Here is a 22,285-nt window from a genome sequence, read left to right as displayed (position 1 = left end):
CAGAATGACTTTTCTTGTCATCTGAATAAAAATGAGTAAGGCAGACATTACCTGAATGTGTAGTTTTTCCTTCTCTTAAAAAATTAGAGTTTTCAAATCTGCTCATAAGCTTGGGCAGACCTGATAACAAACAGTTCAACAGAAGAAATGTGGAAGTACTTAAGGAAAGCTTTCCATGTACTGTTGGGAGTTTGCTTCCTTTTACCACCTCCCTCTCCTCCACAATAAAGTAGAAAGCGGGTCATGCCAGAGCCAAGATATAAGATAGAGAAACTGCTTCCCAGCAGAGGAATGAGCCTCCGCAGGTAACACCATGGTGTCTCTAAGCCTGTGATATGAGCTGTGGTCTTTCGGAGGTCAGACTTTGAGAGATTTGATTCAGCTTACTCAGAAAGCTCAGCTCCTTGGTATACTTATCACTCCTCTGGATATCCAGGGGATGCATAATCAAACACACAGACTCATCCTGTTTGTGTTTTCCCTGAGGACTAAGAATCCTGAGGTTGAAGTTCTTTTGTTTCCTTTCCTCTGCTTTCTCCCTTTCATCTTATTTGTCCCTGATCTCAACAGGGGGCTCCAGAGAGAGGTTAGAAATTTGGTCCAAGAAGTAACACCAAAAGAATAAGACCCTTTTTAGTTTGCTTGCTCTGACTTTAAAAGCCATTATTTCCCTTATCCTGCCCCTCTGTTCTAAGTGAGACTTCAAAACAAAAAGTCATCTTTGCCTGGAGTAGCTGTTGTATAGGCCGGAAAGTTATAGGGGTACTCCAGCTGCTTTATGGCGAAAAGAAACTTGCCAAGCCCAGAGGGCATTTCTGATCTCAAGTCTCTTAAAACTGTAGCCCTTGGTCAGAAACATGTAGTTTCCTTTCCAACAAGGTTTGTCTCTAAGTCAAAAATGAGATGTTGACAGGGGCTATTTCATATACATGCTTTAGCTTGAATTATTGCAGAAACGTTCCTGTTTTCACTTCTCTTTAGTGTTTTTCTTTTTTTTATTGTTGTTAGTATTATTATTAGGTTCTGTTATGACCCTCATGTGTCTTTCGGGGAGAGGATCTAAGGATAGAGATATTTTAAAACAATCTGGCGGTCGTAAACTAGACATTTGTACCTCCCATGCAAGCTTCTGGAATGAACTCCATTCCTGTGGTGCTGCATTGGTAGAATACAAGTTAGAATGTGAATTTATCTATTCTGATTCTTGGGAGAAAATCAGGAGCAGCTTATAAATTCCACAATGAAAGAGTGGCAAGAGTGAATGGAACAATAATTGGTGGGTGCATTCATGAGGAACTTTCCAGTCTCCAAGTCTCCCTTGCTGGACTGGGAGAGCTCTGCTGAGGGAGGTTTCTTCCTAATTCCAACACCTCAGAATTGTGCCCCTCAATCTTTAGTGAATGGAAATCTTCCTTTGAGATTTACCTGATATGGATATCCTAGCCATTGGAGGCCACCTCTGAGACTGCTGTGGAGCAGCACCTTTTTGAGGATATTTTGAGACGTGGAGCAAGAATGTTTGATATTTGAACCAGTTACCTAATGGCCCAGTGACCTCTTTGTCAATTGAAACAAAAAACTTTGTATTCAACCTAGGTGTAGCTACTCAACTCCCTGGGTGTTTGAGAGTCAGTCTATTCCATTCTATTCTATTCTATTCTATTCTATTCTATTCTATTCTATTCTAGTCTAGTCTAGTCTAGTCTAGTCTAGTCTAGTCTAGTCTAGTCTATTCTCCTTCCCTCTGACTATCTCCCCCGTCTTCCCTCTCTCCTTCTCATTCCCTCTTTGCTCTCATTTGATAGTGGCAAAAGAACACAATACAAGGATGTAACTGGTGGGAAAAGATAGCTATTTTCAGACAAGCCAAACATTGTATCCAGGCTGATATTTAACCGAACACATTTGTTATTACTATCGTTTAATCCCTCACTGGACAATGTAAAATACTTTCTTGTGAAAATATCTTGCCCTATAAATGCCTCCTTGAAGTGTTTTCTGAAGTTATTACCTGAAGTGATAGATAAAATGGAGAGGAATTAGAGTATACATCTATTTCTTGCTCTATGTACAGTGAGTTCTCTCACTCTCACTCTTTCTCTCCCCCCACTCCTTGTTCTCTCTCACCCATGCATGAAGTGGTGAAGGAAGGAGACAAAGGAGGGGAGAGAAAATGTGTATATGAATGTGTGCTTCTACACGTAGATGGATGATGTCTTTTCTAGATATAGATGTACACACAGTCCTGGCTGTGTCATAGAGTGCAGAAGGAAGATGGGCTTGGGAATCAGATGTGACTTCACATCCAAGCCCTGCTACTTACTTGCTAGCTGTGTGACCTGATACAAGTTATTTAACCTGTCTGGGTCTTAATTTCCTCAGTAGCAAAGTGGAGCTAATCATAATTACCACCTATCAATATGTAAAGGTAATTTATATGTAAGGCAATATTACACACACCCAGAATAGCAAGAGAAATATTTGTTCCTAGTCACTTTACTCAGTCAGCCTTTATAGAGTAGCATAGTAGCACTGAACATAGAAGTGAATTGAGTATTTATTGAAAAGCAATATATTCTAAGGATTTGAACTTTAAATTTTCCAAAGCAATAATTATGCAGCATCTGTGCCAGCATCCTTGTTCGTGACCACTCAGATCAGGGGCATTTTAATCATTGCTCTTGCAAAGAGTTGCTGTATCCTTTTGTGTCTGTTTCACTCATCTGCTCATTAAATGTCAATATTTATTGCAATTAATTAACCAGCTATATCATTGGCTTTATGTGGATTACATTGTTAAATGAACTAGTTTTACAGGAAAAAGTTTTACAGATACGGATTTATCAATCGTCGTCATCTTTAACATCATCAAACAGTGTATAAAAAGCATTTCAGATTCATAGGACACAGATTACTGAGGAAGAGAGATATTCTAGTTGATTGCTCTAGTAGTTAGATCATAGAGCCATGGTTCCCAAATCAACCTGCAAATCACACTTTTGGAAAGCATTTTAAATTGTGAAATATACACAGTGGAAAAGTGCATAAAATATAAATGTATTCTCTTAACGAAATATTGTAAAGAAGATACTCATGCACCTCTCTCAGTTCAAGAAATAAAACAGTGCCAGGACCCCAGAAGCTGCCCATGTCACTTTCAAATCACGACTCCCTTACCCTCCTCTTGAAACCACTATCTTGTCTTTTATCTCTTCTTTTTAAAATTAAATTTATTGGGGTGACATTGGTTAATAAGATCATTTAAGTTTTAAGTGTACAATTCTATAATATATCATCTGTATATTGCATTGTGTGCTCACCACCCAGTCTAGTCTCCTTCTATCACCATATATTTGACCTCCTTTACCCTCTTCGTTCCTCCTTTTCTTTTTTAAAATAGTTTTACCACCTATGTATGCATCTCCAAACAGTGAATTTAGTTTTGCCTATTAAAAAAAAAACTTTATGTAAATTAAATTGTTCATTAACATCCATTCTTAGTTTCTTTTCCACAGTATTAAGATTTATCCATGTTATTATATGTAGGTAGTTTTTGTTCATTTTCATTAGTGTATAGTGTCCCACTGTATGAATCTACCACAATTTACTTATCAGTTCCATTGTAGATAAATATTTGGGTTGTTTCTAGTTTTGAGCTATTCTGGACAACATTGCTAAATTTTATTTTTTAAAATTTTATATTAGTTTCAGATATACAATAGAATGGCTAGACATTTATATAATTTATGAAGTGATCCCCCCGATTACTCTAGCACCCATTTGGCACTACACATAGCCACTACAATAATATTGACTATATTCCCTATGCTGTACGCTACATCCTTGTGACTGTTTTGTAACTACTAATTTGTGCTTCTTCATCCCTTCACCTTTTTTATCCAGTCCCCCAAACCCCCTCCCCTCTGGCATTCACCAGTTTGTTCTCTGTATCTGTGAGTCTGTTTTCACTTAGTTTATTCATTTCTTTTCTTCCTTATATTAGGGGTCCCCAACCCCCAGGCTGTGGACCAGTGCTGGTCCATTGCCTGTTAGGAACTGGGCCGCACAGCAGGAGGTGAGTGGTGGGCGCGGGAGCAAAGCTTCATCTGTATTCGCAGCCACTCCCTAGCGCTAGCATCACCACCTCAGCTCTACCTCAGATCATCAGGCATTAGATTTTCATAGGGGCACCAGTCCCTGTTGCAAAAAAGCTTGGACACCACTGTTAGATTCCACATTTAAGTGAAATTGTATGGTACTGATCTTTCTCTGCCGGACTTATTTCACTCAGCACAATACCCTCTAGGTCTATCCATGTCGTTGCAAATGCTAAGATTTCACATTTTTATGGATGAGTAATATTCCTTTATACATAGGTTGCTTCCATATCTTGGCTATTATGAATAGTGCTGCGGTGCATAGATCTTTACAAACTAGTGTTTTGGTTTTCTTTGGATAAATATCCAGAAATTAAATTGCTGGGTCAAAGGGTAGTTCTTTTTTTTTTTCTTTTGAGGAATTTCCAAACTGTTTTCCATAGTGGCTGTACCAGTTTACAATCCCATCAATAGTGTGTGAGGTTTCCCTTTTCTCCACATCCTCGCCAACACTTGTTGTTTTTTGGTTTATTGATGATAGCCGGACAGGTGTGAAGTGATATCTCATTGTGGTTTTAATTTGCATTTCTCTGATGATTAGTGATCTTGAGTATCTTTTTATATGTCTATTTTATATGACCATTTGTATTTCCTCTTGAGAAATACCTATTCAGGTCTTCTGCTCATTTTTTAATTGGATTGTTTGTTTTTTGTTGTTGTTGAGTTGTATGAATTCTTTATTGTAACCAGTTTTATGTATGCTGGTGCATATAAGTCTTTGCCCATTTTTGATTGGGTTATCTCTTCCTGACTTGAAGGAACTTTATGTATTTGTTAGTCACGTGTGCGGCAAACGCCCTCTTCTATTCTGTGGCTTGCCTTTTTGCTCTCTTAATGACACCTTTGATGAACTTACAAATTCTTAATTTTAATGAAGTACAAATTACCAGTTTTTTCATTTATAGTTAGTGTTTCTTTTGTGTGTCTTGTAAGAATATTTTTTAACCTTGAGGTCATAAAGATATTCTATTTTCTAAAGCTTTACTGTTTGCTTTTCACACTTATTTTTACCACACACATGGAACTAACTTTTGTGTATGGTGTGAGAGATGGTTTAACTATTTTCACCTATGGAAAGCTATCCCAAATAGCATTTATTGTGAATGCTGTTTATGTACTGAATATCCCCCTTCTGTTTTGAAGTGCTACATTTATCATAAATCAAGAATCTGTGTCTGGGTCTATTTCTGGGCTTTCTATTCTGCTCCACAGATCTATGTGTCCTTGTGCTAGTCCTACACTGTTTTAATCACTGCAGCTTTATGATAAGTTCTGACGTAGAAAAAGTTCTCCCACATTGTTGCTCTTCAGAAGTGTCTCAGCTCTTCCTGGCCCTCTGCCTTGCCTTATAAAGTGTAGAAATCAACTTGTCAAGTTCCACAAAAACAAACAAGTGAAATAAGCTGTTGGGATTTGTATGGGTGCTTATTTACGTCTTCTTTACTTTCTTTCAAAGGAGTGTTTATGTTTTTTTTCCAAAAGAAGTCTCTTAGAAATTTGTTTAGATTTGTTCTTGGGTACTTGATTTTTAAAAGCAATTGCAAACGTCATCTTTAAAAAAATGTATTTTCTCATGTTTGTTGCTGATAAATAGAGTAAAATCGTGTGGGGTATATTTATTTAGCATCCTTGCTAATTGTATCAATTCTTACTTTTGGGCCAATTTAATAACTAAAATTTATTAATTCTGTTAAATTAACTACTTTCAAAATAGGATTATAACATTCAAAAAGTAGAAACAAAAGTGAATATATGAAGAGACTCTCTCCTACTCCAGACTTTCATTGGCTTGTTAAAAATATCAAATCTCTGCCGCTCCTCTTGACCTGCTGAATTGCAAACTTCATCCAGTGGAGCTTCACCATGTCTGTTTTTTTTAAAGCTCCACGGGTAACTCTGACAATTAGATTTGGAGATCAATACAGAAGATTCACCTATATAGAGATTAGTAGGATTGTGTAATATAGTGATTTTTAAGTCTGGTTGCACATTAAAACCACCTGAGGAGCTTTAAACAAACCCTGATTCCTGGCTCTTACCCTGGACCAACAGACCTGAATCGCTGGAGGTTTGCTCCCAGGCATCTGTAGTTTTTAAAAGTCCCCCAGGTGATGGAGGGTGTGGGGAGGAATAGAAGGGAGGGTTTACAAAGGGGCATGAAAAGATGTTTGGGGGTGATGGGTGTGTTTAGGATCTTAATTGTGAACATAGTTTCATAGGAGTGTACATATGTTAAAACTTACCAAATTGCATACTTTAAGTATGTGCAGTTTATTGCACATCAATTACACATCAGTAAAGCTGTTTAAAGAAAAATCTTCCCAGGTGATTCTCACACACAGCAATAGATGAGCATCATTGTTCTAATAGAAAGAGCACATGACTGAAACTGAAAGTTGGATAGCCTTTCATCTGCCAACATTTGGCTGTGTACACGAAGATAAACCACTTCATCCCCTGTGAACCTCATTTTCATTCTGGTTGGTGGGTTCAATTTTTTTCCCAAGTACTTTTCAGCTCTGACATTTCGATTCTTCTGCTCAGTCTGGCAATGTGTGCCAGGCTGCTGGTGCTCGTCCTGGTCACACAAGGGGGCTGTGCAGCTGGTGACTTCTGTCAACTAACACTTTCATGGGATCAAAATAGGTTGGTTAGCCATTTTTTCTTTTCTTTCTGTCCTCTTGGTGAGTGCGAGCCCCATTTCTGAACCATCATCTTCAGCTGCCCCCACCTAGTGTTCATACTGTGGGTGAGCCTTCCTTTAAGTAAATCCATGAATCTCTGAATGTACAGAACAGCTTTAAAAAAGACCCCCAGATTGCTTTGAAAATATCCAGCTCTTACAAAGCAATTAAAATAGGATCTCATTGAAATCTGTGTACACACACACACATATGTGTGTACATATGTATGTATCAGTAAGCATATTAACGATATTACTCTACCACCCCTAGGCAATTAAATGTTTGTTACAGGTGCAATTTCAAGATCCTTCAGGTAGTAAACATTGCATAGGTGAAAAATGGATTCAAGGTTAACAAAGAAGCCAAGACTTCTTCCATTATAATATGATATAAAGTACTTGAATGAGTAAACTTGTGTGTGTGTGTGTGTGCGTGTGTGTGTGTGTGTGTATGTGTTTATGTGCATTTACATATACTCAGGTGAACAGGTTGGCTAAATATTTTAGAGTGGAATCTATTCAGACACCCTGGGCATTCATCTCTAGACAGACTGACTAGAACTAATATTACAAAATAACTAACTATGTTCTAAATTTTAATAAATGTATTATTTTAAAATTCAGCTCAGAAATATAGAGCAAATGTTTTTCCTAAGTGCAACAACTGCAGGGATTTTTTAAAAAGAATTTCCCCCCCCACACACACATAATTTTCCAAATAACGCTATAAAACCTTAACATAGAGTAGCTCTTTTATTTTTGGTCTTATTGGAGTTTTCTTCCATTTTGATTCTTAAATTTCAGATTATTCTATGAGCCAGTCACAACACCTTGCGGGCATACATTTTGCTTAAAATGCCTTGAAAGATGCCTAGATCACAACGCGAAGTGTCCACTGTGCAAAGATGGCCTTTCACAGGTAAAAACGTTTCTTTGTTGGTTAGCTTATTTGAAATTAGGTACTAAGACAGTGTCCTATTAGATCCCAAGCCACTGCACTATGCTAGGGCAAAATATCCCCTCAGACCATCTATCTCTTTCTCCTGTCTTATGGCCACCCCTCCACTCCCCACAAAGTCCTTCAGGAAAATGAGGCAACATCTAGCTTTAAATGAACAATTAGTAGTGAAATTAATTTGTGTTGGAAACAAAAGTATTAAATTGATAATAAACATGGATCCTGGCTGTAATCCCATCATGGCACCCGATCCACTGTAATCTGGGTGAATCTTGTATCTTCTCTCGGCTTGGACTAGATGAGCTCTGATGTCCCCTTTTCATCAATGTTTATTCTGTTGTTTGAAGAGATCACTCCCAGTGCTCCAGATAAACCTCACCAACCTTCAGTGTGGTTCTTGTCACACCCCTCAGGAGCCTCTGGCTACTTGAAAATCTCTGGGGCTTCCAAGTTCTTTAAAATGAGTCACACAAATTGCCACCTTAGTTTTTCAAGTGGACCTGATGAAATTTTCTTTAGCACAAGAAGACTTACAAATCCATCTTATTTTCCCTCCCTCAGGGACTGTGTGCCACATTATATAATCAGTATTAATGTTGCTTGACCCTTGTCATCCCCAAGGAGAGATTGGAGACACAAGACTATCTCTAGGTGAATGAAGGTCCAGAGAAATCACATGTTGAGCTTTCCCAACACCCCGACATTTATTCTAAATGAAGGGAGTGAAATAATTATCAAAGATAACCCTGAGAGTGTGTATTTGGTTGTGGGGAGGGTCAGTATCGTACCTTGTCTAGGTAAAGGGGTGAGATTTGCTGGCCTGATTGTAGGTGAGAAGAAGTCCATGGTCCTTATACTTAAATAATACATTTGTGTTGTCATAACACTACAACATTCAGATAAGCAGAAAGAAGAAAAATCTACCCATATGCTCATCACCTGGAGAAAATCACCATTAACAGTTTAGTGTGCTTTTTCTGGGTTTTTGTTTTAGCATCAGCAGAGGAGTCATCTCCTTATTTGACTGGCCAGCTCCTGAGTCATTGCTTTTCCCCAAAACTCAGACTGGACGAACAGTTGGTTCTCCTGCAGCTAGGAGATGGCAGTGGCCAATAAGGCATCCTAGAGCCAGATTCTGTGGGGTCCTGGAGTCAGGGGCTAGAAAACAGTCTCATCTATCTATTTGTATTCACGCAGGTTCACACTTGCACAATTTCCCAGAGAGATAAATATCTTACACCAATCATGTTCACTGGAGAATAGACAGACATAGACCGTACTGGAAAAGGAAAAATTGTCTGAAACCCAGTTTTACACTCAGGAGCTCCCCCTGCTGGGCCTGTGTGGGTTTTCACTCCCATTGTCTGGTCCACACAGTTAAATGCCCCCTACTTACAGATCCCTGGATATATGCATTGGGTAGGGGTGTTTGGGAGAAGAGTAATAGTGACAGGTAAGCCTGAGTTTGGTTCTGAAATCATGGTTTATAACATAATTTCGGTGACACCTAGACGATATATTAAAAAAAAATCGAATAGACAAAATCACCAGTATTCACCTGTGTGTGTTTTTTCAATTAAAGATAGAGAAGAAAAACATATTTAGAATTGTAATATCCAGAAGCCAAGCATTAGGATGGGATGGGATGGAGTTGGGCAGGAAAGGATCAATGACTGAAAATTACTTTTTAGTTCCCTGAACCTTTAGTTCCCTACATCCCAGATGTAGACCATTTCTGTGAGCTTGTAAACAAAAATAATCAGAAAAAGGAAATGGAAGAATTTTACCTCTTTTTTGATAATAACGTGGGATAGATTTCAGTGTTTTAGGATAGCGATGAGATTTTTAAAACATCAATGCAGGTCTTTTTCCCTCTGTTAAAATATTTTTCCTAATTATAAGAGTAATCAGTTGCAAATGTTTTTATTTTAAAGTCTGACATCCAGAGACTACATACATTATGATAGTATCAACTGCTAATATGTGGGTCCAAATTACTCCAATATGTGGGCCATTTGACTATTCTACTGATTGCATTAGAAGTGCTTTGTGTTTTTCTGATGACCGTGTAATATCTAATTGCCTCATTCCCCATATAGTGCTTGGCATCAAGAAAATACAGCAAAAACATCATAATGGAAGAGCTCATAGCTAAATTCCTTCCAGAAGAACTCAAGGAAAGAAAGAAACTTTATGAAGAGGAAATGGAAGAACTTTCCAAGTATGTATATGCATATTTCTAGTTTCAGTTTCACTCATATTAGCTCATAGAGATGAATGTGCACATTTCTTCCTAACTACTCATTCAGTGATTTCATGTTGGTGGCTTGAAATTGGCCATGGTGAGAGTATTTACACTATAGAAATTGGCAAATACTATAAACCAGGGCTTTTCCTCCAGAAAGCCAGTTGTTCAACATTTACCAGCACACCACTGAAGCCAAACCACTGACTAAGTCACATCTTGGCACTAGGAACTGGGTGTCACTAGCAAGAGTAAATTGGAGTAGCTTGATCAGGGGAAACTTATGAAGTATCCAGAAGACTGTTTTCAAATATATAAGGAGGTGCTATGAGATTAAGAACTTTGTTGTCAGCCAGATCTGGGCTTAATGACCCAGTGTTGTCACAAAGTGAGTATGACCCTAGTCACCTAGTCACTTCACCTCTCTGGGCCTTAGTTTCTTCATCAGTAGCTTTAGGATAATAATAGTTCCTACTTCATAGACTTCTTATTAAGATCAAATGAGCTGGTGCATAGTAAGCACTTAATAAATGGTAACAATAAGCATGCTGCTTGTTATATGCTTCCTCCACTGTGCATAGGTATTGTGAGAGGTGAAGGGTAGGAATGGGCATGGAAGTTGGGCTCCGCACTCTCAGCCTGCCTGGAAGAACAGTTCACTTAGTGGACAAAGCAGGAGGCAATCACCAATTTCTGCCTCTCATACTGCTGCCCTCCTGTCTCTCCAACCCCAGTGGAATACTCACAGTATTCTGAGGTCAAGGTTTTATGCCCACCCTGTAGAGAACCATTTCTTATTCTGGTTTTATGCCCACCCTGTAGAGAACCATTTCTAAACTGCCATCAATTTGTCTGAATTGCCTCTCACTTTGAACAACATGTTTTCCTGGGAAGCTAGAAATGAAATCTATTTTTTCTCATTGATTTGTATTTGATCTGCTCAGGGCATGTTTATCTTTATTTTTGATTCCTAAGTTCACCTTGAGTCTCTGAGCCTCCTCTCAAATATCATTTAATGTCTTATTTAAAAACTCTGGAATATACTGGAGGGATTTCTATTTAAAGGAATCCTAGACTTAATCCTTTTGAGATTTAGGCAAATGGTCTCATATCCATTGGTAGGTTTAGATTCAACTGTTCTTGTATTGGATTTACTAGACAAATAAAAAAACAGGGATCCAGGAGGAGCTGGCCCAGTTGGTGGTTCTCCCTCAGGCTGTGTGTCTGAATCTTCACAGGTACTTGTTGAAGGGCAGACTCCTGGGTCCCGATTCCAGAGCCAGTGCACCAGTGTCTCTGGGATGCTACAGCCCAGTTGTCTGGATTTAAATGCCTCTGGTGATTATGATGCGCAGACGTATTTGAGCATCACTGAGCTAGATTACTCTTGCCTCTCCATTGCTCCTTCCTCTTCCCAGTTGGGCCTGCCATGCAGATCTTCTAGTGGATTTGCAAATTTGAGATACTCGCAGTGACTTTGCAGAGAATTTCCCACCATCCCTCGGGAGAGCTGGGTCCACTTATAACTACCAGTACCATTCTCCATACTGACAGCAAGACACCTGGAAAGATTGTTTGAGTAGAGAGCATGAAAGAAAGAAGAAATATGAAGTATCACCGTCACCCACCATGTTGACATACTAGAGAACTTCTTTAGCCAACTTAGATTATGTAGAATGTCAGTTTTCACCTCTAAGCCCTTACATTAACCAGATAATGGGACTCAGCGCATAGCATTAGTTGCATTTCAGTATTTTTTATCAGCCATCAAAAGCTGATGTCTCCTTGCCTTCCTACAGGGGAAGCACATGGTGACATTTGACCAACCTTTCTGTGTTGTGCAACATTACATTGAGATCCATGTCATTTGCTCTTCCTGACAGCTTGAATAAGAACGTGCCTATTTTCGTGTGTACTATGGCCTATCCCACTGTTCCTTGTCCCCTGCACATCTTTGAGCCTTGTTACCGTTTGATGATTCGTAGATGCATTGAGACAGGCACAAGACAGTTTGGCATGTGCCTTGGAGATCCTGTCAAAGGGTAAGTGAGTTGCTATGTGAGTCAAGGGGAGTTGGGTGGAGAGGGTTTTTGTTTTACCTTGGGGGCCTACCAGGAGACGGGGAGGCACAGCTCATGATACTTAGCCAGCTTACTACCATGAGCATTTGTAAGAATCAGGGTCCCTCTGGTCCCAAGTTTGTCATGTGAGTGGCTGCCTATTTAAATTAATCTTTTGGATTAAATCTTTTGTTAAACAGGTGGTATATAATATAAAACTTGTTTTATAAGAGTGTGGGCCCTGGAATCAAACTGCCTGCATTCATATTCTGGCTCCAGCCTTGGAGAAAATTTGACTTTGGGCAAGTTACTTAACCTTTCTGTCTCAGTTTCCTTATCTGTAAAGTGGGTACGGTAAGAATGCCTACCTTATTGGGTTTGTTGGGAGGATTGGTGAGTTACACACAAAGCACTGAGCACAGTACCTAGCACATAATATTGCTAAATAAATGGTAGCAGTTGTACTAATACATTAAGATTATTTTTTTCACATAGGCACTGCCTATTGTGTAGTTGTAGCTATAGACTCTGGGGCAGGCAAATAGGCAGAAGTCTCTCGAGGCACAGCATGAGGTTACAGAAATGTCTGGGGACAAGGCCGGGGAAACGACTCATTAAGAATTTACTTTCTTGACTCCATTTCTAACAAACAGGTTTGCAGAATATGGCTGCATCCTAGAGATCAGAAATGTTCAATTCTTTGCTGATGGCCGCTCAGTGGTTGACAGCATAGGCAAGAGGCGCTTCAAGGTCCTCCATCAAGGCCAGAGGGATGGTTACAACACAGCTGACATTGAATACATTGAAGACCAAAAGGTGAGGGTGGCCAGTACCAAGAATCCCAAAGACAGGCTATACTTGTGGCTTGGCAGATATAGATGGTTGCAAAAGAATTTCTCAGCACTTTTGGGGCCTTGAGATTTCTCATCAAATTGGTGCAGCAACATTGAATGCTGCCTCATTGCTACTGGATTGTAGAATGACAGTAAGAATTCCCATTGTCCTGCCGCTCCCTGCTTAGTTGTTGAGTTATAGTCATTCATAAGAAGTGCCAAGCTAGACCAACCCTTGAATGCCCATTCAGTTAGGAGTTAGGTATCTGCCAGGAGTACCCAGGGATAGATCTAGAGTGGGGTCTACACATAGATATTGTATTTTTCAATTTGTTTAGATTTTAAAACTTTTGAGATAATTGTAGATTCACATATGCATTTATATTTTTAAATGGCAACCTGGCTAAGAGCCCTTCCCAATAATTCATCATCCCATGAGGCGGAAAGATAACATGTCCAGTTAATCCTTGGTTTTCTGGACTAATGGACAGAAAAATAGGTAAATAATAATCCCATGTTCACTAATACTTATGTTCACTACATAGTATATGATTAATAAGTATTTGATCAACAAAAAATATATTCAACTTGGAAGATAGAGTTACACACTGAGGCACAAACACATTTGTGTCTCTCTTCCCAGTGAACAATGAGAAAGTAGATGTAAATAATGAAAAGGAGAGAGACATTAACCAGCATAATCTAGTTTAACAGCATGCCTGCACTCAGGCTAGTTTTCATTTCTGGTTTTCTATATGTCTTACTGTTTCAGCTAATTTACCCTGCTGAATCTTTCTCCTCCCTCCGCCCTCAGCAGTAGTTATGCACAGTCCATCATCTGGCTGAGGAACCTTTCACATACCACACAAGAGAAAACTGGGCGGGTGAGCCTTCCCATAGGGAGACAGGATGGATGCTCACAGAGAGTCAGGTGCCAACAGTGACTCTAGAAGTGATGGAGAAGGTACAGAATGCTTCACTTCCACTTTGATACTTTTAGGTTCAAGGAGAAGATTGTGCTGAGCTCATGGGATTACATAACTGTGTCTATGAGCAAGCATCATCATGGTTCCATTCACTCAAATCATCTTTGAAGAATCGGATACTCAATCACTTTGGCCCAATGCCAGAGAAAGATGTGGATCCTCAGGTATATAAAAAATGTCTCTTCCTAACTGGTTTCCCCCAGCACATAAGTGAGCCTAGGGTTTGTGATTAGAAGGCGCATGGTTGCCATCTAGCAAATCAAGTGCAGAGAGCAAGATGGATCTAATCTGGTATTGTTTGGCTGGGCAGCGGGCATCAAAGGTAAGACCAAAAGGATCTCAGGTCAGAATTGGGGAAATTAAAGTACAGCAGTAGGAACTTGGATCCAAGACAAGTTTTGAGAGATAAGTCAGGTGAGCGATGGAAACACAGACACCATCAACTGGAGGACCTTCTGTGGGAGTTCATAGTCACACCATGGTAATGTGTTGCGGTGAAAAGAGTTACACAATGACCAGGCCTAACAGGATAGTATTGTGGGAGCTGAGACCAAAGGCTGCCACTTCCAGGAGGCTTCATAAGCCTCTCTCCCATTGCTGCAGAAGCTAGGAGATAGGGCCAGCTACCTTAAAGGATTCCAACTGCATGATCACAGACATTTTTCACACCTGAGTCTTTCCATGCTTAGCCCTGCAGGTCTAGATCCTTGCTATTGTCCTCATCAGGGGTGAGCAGGTCCTGAGAAAACTGACCCAGTAGTTAAATTTACCATTTGGTTGAGTTATACTAGAAAACAGTTCATTGGGTTCTATTGGGTCAGTCTATTTCCTGGGGTGGGGGGGCAGGTTCTTTTGAGAGATCAAACTCCAGGAAAGTGAAGATAGTCAAGTTTCACCAAGCTTTGCTTGCCTGCCAGTTATAAATCAGAAAACACACTCTTTCTAGGACAAGGATGGAGCTATCTTAGTCAAATATTTCCCTACTATCACCTTTCCCACATTCTGAGCTGGCTATCCTACATTGTCACTCCATAACTTCCTAAATCCTTTACTTACACTCATTCCTAACTCTGTCACAATAGTAAAATAGAATATATATATTCTGACTTCCCTGCTGAAAGACTGGTCCTGCTTACCTCTCTAGCTGTGCGACCTTGGGTAAGTACCTTCCCCCTTCTCCACTTTTCTCCTATCTCTGAAATGAGGCAGGTAGATAAAGTATACTCTGAAGTCTCATATTCCTCTTGCATTCTGAGGCTGTAAACCATCAATCTGCTCCCTACTGGGCTGAAATGTCTTGCTTTCTCCAGACCGCAAAAGTACTTCCTTTTCCCCATAGAAAGGCATCGTGAATGTTGAAAAGAGAAAAGTCAGTTAGTGCTTCCGAATGACCCAGCTCCTGGCTCTGGGCTATGGTGATTCAGGACTACAGCAGAGCTCTGAGCAAGCTCATGATCAAGCTTAATGTTCCCCCTCACCTTCTGGAAAGCATTCTACCCTAGTCAAGCAGAAGATAGCGATCAACAATGATAACAGCATCTTCCATAAACACAGATGCCACAGAGTGATTCATAAGGCTCAGTGACAAAAAGCTGAAGTCTTGGGTTTCATTTCCTTTCTTATCATGTTGCTTCGGCAGCAGCAACAAAACAAACAAGCAAACACCCTCCCCCCAAATCCCCAAATTCCACCCAGTTTGATCCAGTCAATGCTGCAGCCCCAGTGGTACCATTAATAAGAATTCTCTAAGCCTCAGGAGGAAGTTCCTTAGAAACAGCCAGAAATATTAACATCAGCTTAAATGATCCTAGGAAAGAAAGTTCAGAATATGTCAATCTAATATTCAAAACTGATAATAGGAGGGAGAACATGTTACAGACTATAGTGAGGGACAAAAACGAATCCAAATGAAGCTAAAGACAGAGAAGGAAAAAGGGCAATAAGGTTTGGGGGAGAATCAGGTGAACCAATTTGGAGGCAAACAATCCCACATGTAAGTGGTCTGACCAGAATGTGGTTCTCTACAGTCTTAAAACTAACCTTTGGAAAGTTGTGAAGAAAGCTCATTTTGGGCTTAGTAGGAAATAAGTCACCAATGTCTAAAATGTGTGCCTTGGCACTTGCTGACAAACAGAATTTTGGTGAAGGCTTTGTGTGGGATGGGAAATGTCTTGATTAAAAGGAAACCTAGGGACAAAAATACATTTCTCAAGTGAATGTTTTCGAATTGGAATTTTTGTGAAGTGGGATTGCTGGGCTTTGAGGCTGTGAATCATAGGTTTGGTTGCAGGAGAGAAGCTAGCCATGGCCCTATATAGGGACATGGCATATGTGGACTGTATTGCCTTCAGCCAGAAGCAAGGAGATAAAGGAAGTTAAGAGACATGCTAAACCTAAGGGGTCATGGGAATTGAAGGCCAACATGTATACATCAATCTTAAGGACCTTAAATAGAATCTTAGAAGTGGAAGAGATTGAGTAGCGGATATTTCAGCACATAAATCACACTAGCTAGGAAGTATAGTATACCTGTTAGGGTATTGATTTGCTTACTTTAACAACTACCAAAAATAACTAACTTAAACAAGATAGCAGGCATACGTCCTGGAAGCCTAAGGCAACTCTGTTCCATGAGATCATTCAGAGACCTAAGTTCCTTTCTCACAAAGCTGTACCATCCTTTGAATGTTTCCTTCATCCTCCTGATTGAAGAATACTGATTGTCACCATGCCCATGTTCTGCCTATGGGAAAGGGAGAGAAAGAGGAAAGTAGAGGGTACATGCCCCTTTCCCAGGGCATGACTCAGAAGTCACACATATCACTTTGCTTTACATCTCATCAGCCAGAACTTTGTCTCATGGCCTCACCTAGCTGCAAGGGAAGCTGAAAAATGTAGTCTTCTTTTTCTAAGTGGCTGGATGCCCAGTTAAGAGAAGGGGATATAGATACCAGGGCAGTTAGCAGTCTGCCACACACAGACGCAGTTCTACCTGGGATGTTTACCATGCGGCTTTGGAAACCTGCAGACTAATATCACTTCCATGGGAGTGGGATGAACCCATTTTGTTTCTCTGTTGCAGATTAACCCAAATGGTCCAGCCTGGTGCTGGTGGACATTAGCAGTTCTCCCACTGGAAAGCCGAGCTCAGCTTCCGTTCCTAGCAATGAAGTCCTTAAAGGATAGACTGAACGGTATTCGGCGTGTCCTGGCCTTTATATCCCGAAACCAAAACTAGTGAGAATGGATTGCTGAAGAGGAGCTGCCACCCTCCCCACTGCCTAGGGAAGTCATCTTGTAAATATATCTAGATGCAATAACATCTCAACAGAAGCAAGGGTCAAACAGAGGCATTACCCTGCTGTTGACCACAGAGATAAATTGAGTAGAAAGACCAAAAAAAAAAAATGACCTGTTTGAAACTTTCTTTCTTAAGATGCTTCTTGACATGCTGCACAACTACATCCACAGCAGAGATATTCAAGAGCCCGGAAAAATTTTTTTTTTTGATTTGACATAAAATTTTCTGAAAGTTTAAAGTGATTTTGCTTTAATTTTCTTTCTTTCATTGATGAATGACTGTATGGTTGAAATCTGAGGCAAAGATACTAATAATGTTGCTGCATTATTTCACTGACTTGAGGTCTCCTCATTCCAAATGGTTCAGGTTTTATATAGCATTGTGTAAAATAATGTTCAAACTTCTTTGTTTTAATTTATTTTTTCACTACTGTATCCTTTTTTATACATGTATGTTTGTAACTATTTAAGCGTACATTACTAAAAAGTCAATTGCTTTATTTATTGATGTAGTTTGCCATGTACCTAGGGGGAAGTAACAGTACTAGAAATGTGTCATTTTTGCTTTAACCTTTTGTTCGATCTCAGTTCTTGAACCATTTTTGTGTCTATCCAGTTGGATACCTAAAGGAAGTTCAGAATCATGCTAAGGTCATCTATAGTCACAGATTCCATTGTGTTTTCAGTTTGAATTCAACAATATAAAATACATAGGGGATTTGGCATAGATTATGGAATAAGCCAGAGTAAAGTAAAATAACCCATTTTCTATGTGTTATACAGAATAAGGATGAAGGAATTTTTCTGGAATTAATTGATGAATCAGAGGAGTGTCCTTTATTACAATCTATTATAGGCATTCATTTCAGCAATTTAATTCTAAGTGTTTCTAATTTCTCCACTGTGCAGTTAAGAATGGGATTTTTAGGCAAAATAATATTTATCCCTTCAGAGGAAAGAGTTTTCAGTTTGGCACATCAAAGCTGGGCCCAGCTAGCTTCCACTTCTCAGGGTTCTGAGGATCACAGCCTGGCCAGCATGTATGGAAACACTTGCTGAAGGACTGTTTGTTATGAAAAGTATAAAGAAGCCAGTAGAAAAGGTAGGATGCTTAAAAAAAACCTATCTTTTTGATTTTTAAATACTTTTAAAGGAAACAGCAAATTAATCCATGATATTATCTAAACACTGCCTGTCCTCCAAGCTACAATGGGCCAAAGATTTCAGTATAGGGGAAGAATGGTGGGTAAACAGGTAAGAATAAGCCCTGGTTTAGCTTGCTTAGGACAAGTGTGATTCTTTTAGTGCCAGGTGAACCTGAAAAATAGCGTGAGTATGAGAGTGTTATAATGAATGACAGAGTGAAAAGATTAGGGCAGGGAAGAAGTGAATTGTGCCATTTGTACCATTACTCAAATGACCCCACCCCCTGTGATTCTGGACAGTGTTATTCACTCACAGCCTGACCACTCTGTCAAGGTGAGAGGTTAATGCCTCAAGTAATCAGTCTGGCTTTTTCCATCACCACCTGTGGCCAGAAACAGAAAAGGCAAAATGAGATGATCCATGCAACATAAGAGAGCTTAAGGTAAGCAGAAACCAAATGATCTTTTCTGCACTTTCTTAATGGATGCTATGTTGTCAAAGCATTATGTCACCAGGTTTGATGTTTGGAGCCAGACTGGATTGGAAGGATAGGCATGGTAAATGCCCAAGCAAATTCTACAAGACGCAGAGAGCAGTAAATTACAGTCTCCTCCTCAGATTTAGTGCCCAACTATTTGGTCATAACACAGTCATAGTACAATAGTTTCCCATTATCTAGTATAAATGCAATGCAAAAAAGGGTGATAAGTGTCTCCACTTGCTAGGTGTGTTACCTTTGTGATTTAACTTTTTCTGAGCCCCAGTTTCTTCATCTAGCAAATGGTAATGATAATTACCACACATAGGGTTATTATGAACATTAAATGAGATAGTATATGTAAATCACTTAGCACAATACCTAGCATATAGGTGACATTTGACAAATCATAGTTGTAATTAGATTATTAATAGTTATGGAATATCACCAGGGGCCTACATTTGGATAACATGCTGCTTTTACACACAATACCCATTTCCAACCCCTTTAAACTTGGTTGGGGGAATCTACACCACTGAATTTCAAACCATAACTTGATGCTTTACGATGATTCCTTTTGGAGTCAAGTCTGTTTGGAAAAGTGGAAAGACTGAAAAACAAATGAGGTTCAGAAATAAGGGAGAATTCTGTGCCGGCAATTTTTTCTTATTTTAATAGGCCTAAAAAGTAGTATTGTTTGGAGGTCTAGAATTTCCAATATAATGGAAGCCTTAAGTTCTGGTTCCCTTAGAATAACCAACTCATCACTCCCTGCTCTTCAAAATGTATTGAAAATCTTGGCCATGCCAGGGTGAACAAATTTTACAATCTACGATGTTTGTGCTTAGTTCATGGTATTTCTTTATGCCGCCCTAACAAAAATGTATTGCAAACCTACTACATACCAGATACTGAGCCAGGTGATTTAATGATCTCATTAAATCATTTATTTGTCACACCAATCCTGTAAGATCACTTATTATCCCCATATTATGGACGAGAAAGCTGAGGCTCTGCAATGTTAAATACTTCGCCTAAGTAACACAATCAGCCAGTAAATAGCCAAGCTTGATTTTGAACCCATTACCTTGCAGATTTTAGTTTGTGTTATACATAATTTTGTTAAATAGGCATGACAACCAAGTCACAAAAGCACCCCAAAAGCTCACAATGGGAAGGTGTAGGTTAAGTAAATTTAAATTACCCAACACATCACCACTTAATCTAGATTAAAAAAATAAGTTTAATTAAAAAAATAAAATAAAATTACACATCATAGAATGCTTCATGTTGATAAGTGAGTACATAACTCCAGCAAATGTGGATCCTTGGAGACACAGAATTGCACTTTACTCTCAGTAGCCTAGATACACATTTGGGTGGTATTATAGCAAGCTTTGGTTTCAGTTGTGGTGGGAGGCAGAAGGCAAGGCTAAGCTTTAGTTTTCTTTGGAATGCACTTAAATGGGGTCATCAGTTAGACATGACCATTTTTACTACTTGTAAATTGATTTTGCAGCAAAGCTTGGGAATGAAGAGTATACAGAGAGAAGATATAAAGCCAGAAGGACAAGACTTCCCCTTGGTAGATAGTGCCATTTATTTGGTTAGTTTTCCTGTCTTATCAGGACCCAGTCTTCTCTTAGTAGATTATTTTCTCTCTGTGTGTATGTGTACGTATGTACATATATGTGTGTATATGCATTAGGTACCAAGCAGACATTATGCCTTTCTGCTTTTTACTGTACTACTACTGCTAGCTAACAACCAGCAAAATGTGGAAAATGAAAAATGATGAAACTAATTTTCCATAGACACTTGGAGAAAAGAGTGCTTTCCCCTGACTTAGGGGAACAGGGAACTGACTATTTCAACAATTTTCCTTTTCTGGAGGCTGACTGCTTCTAGTCGCACAGGTTTAGTTGAGTCACTGTGCATGTGGCACTTCCAGCTCTGCCTATGGAGCTTGCCTGGGCTCAGATTATCCCCTGTAACTGGCCATTAGAGCAGTAGAGCTCCTGAGATTAGTTCACAGCTCCCAGAAGTTTCTTACTGTCAACAGATTGCATGCTGTTGAACTGGACTTCATTGAGGACTGTGTTCCCCCATGCCTACTCCATTTCCAAGATGGAATTTTATTCAGGAACTCATTCCTTGAGTTTTCAACCTGTTGACTTTTCATCCATTTACATTTACCAAGGCAGAATCATAGCAGAGGTGTGAAAGACACAAATGGAAGACAGCCCAAATAATGGAAAGAAAAGATTTTAGGCTTGTGGATAGAGGTTTCGATTTATAATTTAAGACAGTTCTGAAAAGCAGCTGGCTGCATGGGCTGCAATTTGTGGCATTTCCTGAGTGCAGAGAGAAGGAAGGAAAAGGAGCCATGTAAAATGAATGTATTCAATTCCTCTTAGAATGATAACTCCCACTGTTCAACTATTTAATAATCTGGGTTATGCATATCCAGAGGTGAAATGAAGACATTTTGACTTACAAATGGATATTTTCCAACACACTAAGTTAACCTTGAGAGAGAAGTGCCTGTAATTTCTGTTCTTGGTGTCATTTTAAAAGTTTTGCTTTATGATTCTGTAGATGTTTAAAGATTTGTTGCAAAAAATGTGATTAACAGAAGTTTACAAAACAACATTGTAGCTAATGCATCATTTAAATAAGTTGCTTAACATCTATTGTCACAGCAATATCAATAAAGAACAAAATAAAAGGAGAAAATAAAATAGGTTTATTTTAGATAAACTAGTTCCATCATTTTATGTAGTTCTCAGTAATGCTAGTAGTAAAATATCAAGCAAGCCATTTAAACAGCAGCAAACATGTCTGTGTTTGTTATTCCAGTTGTTTTTTGAGCAGTCATTTTACTCCAGCACTGTAATGAACTGAAAGGGGAAATAAGATAATGTTTTTTCTTCCCCACATTGCTATTCAACTACCTCTATATGCTTGATTTCTCTTTAGGATTTTCTTTCCTCCAAATATGTACAAAAAAGGTTTCAGCTCATCTATGTTGTAATAATAATGTGATATAGACAGTCTCTGTGAAAGCTGTTTGTTCATTAAAAAATGTTTCCTATCCTTTCACTTTGTATGTTGCACAGCAATACCTTTACCTTAGGACAAGAATTACCCATATACCTTCATTTTGTTGGAAGTATCATTTTGTTGGAAGCCGAACAGAAAGGAAAGCTATCAGAACATCTAGTTTGTTCTTATTACTATTAGTTATAAGACACTCGACCAGAAGATCTTTCAAGGATCTTCTGTACCTACCTATACTCAAATAAGCTCTTAGTATGTGACAGTGAGGCAGGTGTTAACTGATTAATGTGACTGATATGTTCTGAAAAGCTGGCCATAAATTAATTGTTAAAAAATGTGTCAGAAAAGTTTATTATTGAAAGAATTATGCTGAAGCATT

At 39.1% G+C, this 22,285-nt stretch overlaps 1 protein-coding gene across 8 annotated transcripts in view; it reads left to right on the top strand.

The window, feature by feature from the left end:
• LONRF3 (LON peptidase N-terminal domain and ring finger 3) overlaps positions 1-21,948 on the top strand; it is a 134,091-nt gene extending 112,143 nt beyond the window's left edge. For 7 of the 8 annotated variants that reach the window (XM_039842497.1, XM_039842495.1, XM_039842493.1 and 4 more), the window contains 6 exons: positions 7,645-7,759; positions 9,898-10,019; positions 11,927-12,085; positions 12,757-12,919; positions 13,937-14,086; positions 17,005-21,948. In XM_039842497.1, coding sequence (XP_039698431.1) covers positions 7,645-7,759; positions 9,898-10,019; positions 11,927-12,085; positions 12,757-12,919; positions 13,937-14,086; positions 17,005-17,160 — 865 coding nt within the window. In that variant the 3' untranslated portion in view covers positions 17,161-21,948. The remainder of the gene's footprint in view (positions 1-7,644; positions 7,760-9,897; positions 10,020-11,926; positions 12,086-12,756; positions 12,920-13,936; positions 14,087-17,004) is intronic. The other variant, XR_005648588.1, reaches the window with a different exon arrangement.
• Positions 21,949-22,285: the final 337 nt, after the last annotated feature.

This window comes from Pteropus medius, unplaced genomic scaffold (genome assembly GCF_902729225.1).
Source record: "Pteropus medius unplaced genomic scaffold, Ma_sr-lr_union100, whole genome shotgun sequence".
In the NCBI taxonomy this organism is placed as follows: Eukaryota; Metazoa; Chordata; class Mammalia; order Chiroptera; family Pteropodidae; genus Pteropus; species Pteropus medius.
Note: the sequence above shows the minus strand (reverse complement) of the source record. Positions and strands in the feature narration are given on the sequence as shown.